This window comes from Charadrius vociferus, unplaced genomic scaffold, assembly GCF_000708025.1.
Source record: "Charadrius vociferus isolate BGI_N301 unplaced genomic scaffold, ASM70802v2 scaffold1020, whole genome shotgun sequence".
Lineage (NCBI taxonomy): Eukaryota > Metazoa > Chordata > Aves > Charadriiformes > Charadriidae > Charadrius > Charadrius vociferus.
In genome coordinates, this window is record NW_009646502.1 from 428,814 (window position 1) to 433,620 (window position 4,807).

At 59.7% G+C, this 4,807-nt stretch overlaps 1 protein-coding gene across 1 annotated transcript; it reads left to right on the forward strand.

Annotated features, from left to right (window-relative positions):
* The first annotated feature begins 77 nt into the window (after positions 1–77).
* ZFAND2B (zinc finger, AN1-type domain 2B) lies at positions 78–4,241 on the forward strand. Its single transcript, XM_009884074.1, has 9 exons — positions 78–164; positions 241–423; positions 847–978; positions 1,615–1,766; positions 2,257–2,364; positions 2,534–2,603; positions 3,154–3,230; positions 3,855–3,933; positions 4,203–4,241. Exons 1-9 carry the CDS (start codon positions 78–80, stop codon positions 4,239–4,241), a joined length of 927 nt encoding a protein of 308 aa, XP_009882376.1.
* The last annotated feature ends 566 nt before the right edge of the window (positions 4,242–4,807 follow it).

Sequence of the window (4,807 nt, forward strand, 5' to 3'; positions counted from 1 at the left end):
ATCCCGGGTGGGTGAACGCCGTGACAACATCGCTCGCCTCTGGCTTGCAGCCGGTAGCCCCCGGGGAACTTGGTACGATGTCGGGATGTTGCTCCTATACCTGGGGAGGAGCCCCGGGCATCTCTGAAGACGTAGCTACGGACATGGCGCCCTTTTTTGTTTCCGTGGGGGGAGCTGGGGGAGGAGAGGAGCGGCCCTGGCTGCACGGAGGGGTCAGGGCTGTGACCTTCGGGGCATCAGGGAGGCACACACACCCCCGCCCCGGGCTTCAGGCGGGCAGCTCCGACCTCTCAACACTCTCTGCCCGCCACATCTTCCCCGCTCCCAGACTTCCTCCCCCTGAAGTGTGACGCCTGCGAGCAGATCTTCTGCACCGACCACATCGCTTACGCCCAGCACGATTGCACCTCTGCCTACAAGAAGGTAAGTGTGGAGAGGAGGTCTAATCCAGCCTCGCGTGCAGTGCTGCTGAGCGTTCCGAATAGTTTGTGACTTCTTTGGTCGCTTGGGTGGTCCCCCTTGGGATGTGCGACGAGTGTGGGGGTATCCCTGAAAGCCAGGATCTGTATCTCCGTGCTGCAAACTTCCAGCCCACCCTCTGCCACTGGGTGAAACGGTTTGGGCATCTCCCAGCCCTGCTGTCTTCCCTTCCCAGAGTGTGTGTCCATGGCTGTCACAGCTGATGGGTCACAAACAGCCTCTTTGGAGGGTGCTAAGCAGGATCTCAAACTGCAGGTGATGCTGTGGAAGCCGCAGCATGCAGATCCTGAAAGGGAGAGAAGTGGCCACGCAGCACTCGAGGCGACCCAGCTACATGCTCCCAACCTCCTTTTCCTGTCCCTACAGGATGTGCAGGTCCCTGTGTGTCCCCTCTGCAACACCCCAGTCCCCGTGAGGCGGGGGGAGATGCCTGATGTCGTGGTGGGTGAGCACATTGACCGTGACTGCAAGTCCGACCCCGCACAGCGCAAGCGCAAGGTAGGAACCCAGCATTCTCCACCTCGCTGCTGAGTTCCGCTGGGTCCCAGCTGAAGCCTCAGGGTGGGGTGAAAACAACACAGGATTCATCCCTGCCTGGTGCTGTCCCTGTTTGCCCAGGCCCAGAGCAGGAAGGGTTGGGTGAGCTGGAGGTGTGTGCATCTGCAGGGCTTGTTGGCGCGAGTCCGGGGCCGAAGTAGAAATGGAGTGGTGCTGGGCAGCCACCTGGGACGTGAGGATGGGAAATTGCATGCTGCCATTAGGAAAATGCAATCAGCAATTAGCTGCCCCAGGAGGAGAGGAGATTGCTGCAGGGAGCTGGCCCTGTAGGAATCCAGCCCAGCAGCAGCTGGAGGGCTCTGGGCTGTCTCCGCTGCCCCAGCAGGGCAGGCAGGAGTTCCTGGGTGACACAGTCTTTCTCCTGCTGTGCATTCTGGGACCGTGGAGACTGAAGCACTAGTGAATTACTAGTAAACTATCTACAGAAAACTAGTATTTGGAGACAAGCTCTAGAGCACCACAGAAGTGGCACTGGGAGAGAAAGCTGGTCAGTGCTTAGGGCCTGGCGTGGAGGGAAGGGACAGCTCCCACCCTGCAGGGCATGTTCCTTTCCACCACTTCCACATCATCCTTCAGATCTTCACCAACAAGTGTTTGAAGCCTGGCTGCAAGCAGAAGGAGATGATGAAGGTGATCTGCGACCAGTGCCACAAGAACTACTGCCTCAAGCACCGGCACCCCCTGGACCATGACTGCAGCGGGACAGGACGTCCCCTCTCCAAAGCAGGGTGAGGGCCTGGGGACAGACGGGCTGGCAGAGACGGCACTGTGCTTACCAGATGGGTGACAGGGAAGAAGCCCAGCTTCTCCTGGCCCCTCCTCTGGGACTGCTGCGTTCTTGCACTCCCTGCTCTGTGCGCTTGGGGTATCCTCCAGCAGCGTTAAGGTTTGTAGAGTCAGCAGAGCTGCGTACACACTCTCCCTCCTGCAGCAAAAGCCACTGGTATTGCCTGGTGGCTGTTTTGCTATTGCTTCTCTGCCCAGCTCCTTATTCTGTAGCTGATGTGTTCTGCCTGTCCTGGCAGTGCTTCAAGGAGAGCAACAGCACTTGGAACCCTTGGGCATAGCTAAGCTGCAGTATGGGTACTCTTGGGAGGAAGAGGAGCGGGGAGCCAGGGAGGCATCTTGCTTATCCAGCTTCATGTCCCTGGGTATTCCGTGCCCAGGGATGGCTCGTGATGGTAAAACAGTTGCTCACAGGCGTCCTCTCTGTCCTAGGCATGCTGCAGTTGTGAGAGCCCAGGCATCCTCTTCCAAAACAGTCACCGCATCAAGCAGTGGAGCCGCCCGGCCAGCAGACAGCCCCTCTTCTCCAGCCCCTGCCAGGTATGGTCACGGCCCAACTCGTAATTCTGAGGTGGGCATGACCAGGCTCAGCTTGGCTCCCCGTGGGACACAGGAACGACAGCTCCGCCGCTACCTGTGCATGGGCAAGGCTACATACCAACCAGGGCTCCCTGCCTTGACAATAACCCTGCTGCTCTCCTGTTCACAGAGGAGGCAGAGCGGCTGCATCGCAGACTCGCAGCACCTCCCCTCCGGCTGTCATGCTGCAGAACGGGCTGGTGAGTGGCATGACCTGGGCATTTTGGGTGGGTTTGGGTGGTTTCTGTGCCCTGGGGAGATACTGCAGCACCTGCTTTGTAACCCACACTCTGTAGGTGACCACGGTGCTCCCCAGCTGGGCCTTCCCTGGCAAATGGAAATCCCAGACACTCAGTGGGGTATCAGAGTTTGCTCTGGTGCCTGTGAATGGCAGCTCTCGGCTGTGCTTGGTGCTCAGCTTTCCCCAGAGGGACAAAGTGCGCTGGCAGTTTTGCCTGGGTGTTGTCTTTCTCTTCTGCAAGCCAAGGGCAGAGGAGGAGGCTGCAAGCTGCTTCCCACTGGTATTCTTAGCGTGCTCTTTGCACTGGCAGGCAGGGCTGTGTTCCCTTGGGCGGGGAAAGAGAGCTGCAAGTCTGTCCTTAGCCCAGGGCCTTCACCTTGGCTGTGTCTGGCTTCGGAGAGGGGAGATGCACCCACCCCTTGGCCAGGCAAGGTTGTGCCTGCCATGTGGCCATCAGGGCTGCCTCCTGCCAACCCTGACCAAGCTGGTGATGAGACGTTTTGTTTCAGAGTGAGGAAGAGGCACTGCAGCGAGCTCTGGAGATGTCCCTGGCAGAGTCAGCACGCAGCTCTGCGCAGCCACCCAGGTACAGCCCGGGGACACGTGGTGTCATGCCCCAAGCCTGCATGTGAGAGGTGCCTGGGGCAGCATCATGTGGCTCTGGGATGACGTTCCTCTCAGCACGTGGCTCCAGATGATGCCTCCGTGTGGCTGGGGGGTTGGGGAGGGGGGGTGGGGGGAAAGGAAGAGTCCAGAGCCATCTCAGAGCTCTATTCAGTGAGCAAGGCATCCGGGGTGCTGGGAGGGGACAGTGACTGACAGCAAAGAGTAGTGCAAACCGTTTTCTGACCACTTGTCAGCTAATGAGCGTGGCTAGAGTGTGACAGAGGTGAAGTAGGGGTGTTCCCAGAGGACACCCGGGAGCACACATCCTCACACACATTACCCGGTGCAGCTCCAAGCACCATCTTACAGACTGGAGTTAACGTGGTTCTCCTTGGCCCAGGGTGCTGGCTGCCAGCCCCAGCTGGATGCTCGGGTCCCTACCCAGCCCCTGGCTTGTTCAGGGTGATCCTCGGTTGCTCCCTGCCCTTCCTTAGCTGTCCTGGAGGGTTGCAGTGATCCTGCTACCCCGAAGGGCTCCGAGCGCTGATGGGCCAGTGAGCCTGGGGGGAGGCTGAGGCACACAATGCACCGCTGTCCCCAGCAGCACGCAGGAGGAGGAGGATCTGGCACTGGCCCAGGCACTGTCAGCGAGCGAAGCCGAATACCAGCAGTCGCAGCGGCAGGTGAGTGAGGCTGGCTGTAGGCTCGGCGCCGTGGTGGGGTTGGTCCCAGCCTGGCTGTGTCACAGTGAAGTCTTTCCTGGGTTCTGCTTCCTCTGGGCTCTGCCCTAGGGTCACTTTTCTCACCAGGAGAGGGCAGTCCAGCCTGGGGCAGTGGTAGTGTCACTGCTGAGCACACAGCCCTGGGGACTCGAGCACTGGATGTGCCCCCTTGTAGGACAGAGGGAGAAGCCTGTCTTCACTTGCTCACTCTGGGCTTCTTCCCGTTTCAGGCGCACGGTTCAAAGCCATCAAACTGCAGCATGTCGTAGGCAGGCGAGGCAGGCTGTGCCAGTGGACACGGGATCCCGCTTGTGACCTGAGGAGCAGCTCTGGCTTCCCACATGGATGCCCGTGGGGTTCTGGCCTGGACACTGACAACAAGAGCCCCTCGCCAGGGACAACTCATCTCCCTGGGGGCTGTAAGTGAGTCACCAAACACACACCGACACCTCAGCCCTAGTACCCGTATAAAATCGCTGCAGCAAATTGCTGATGCTCCTGGAGAGGTGAAGATGGTGTGGGACGAGGCTGAGCACACACTGACCAAAGCAAACAGGAGCCCCATGGCGTGCACTTAGCCACAGCTGCTGCCGCCGTGTCCCAGCGCTGCTGGGACTGTGGGGTGAGGGCAGAGCTGCCCTGGAGGGGAAGTGCCATGTGGTGACATCTCTGCATGCTCGGACATACAGCTGGGACACGGCTGCCTGCCACAGTAGCTGGGGGAGACTGGATTTCACACTGCAGGGAGGGACATGCCAGCCCCTCGGGCAAAGAGCAACTGTGGCTGGGATGGTGTCTCACTTGGGCATGGCACAGCCGAATATATGTGGCCTCC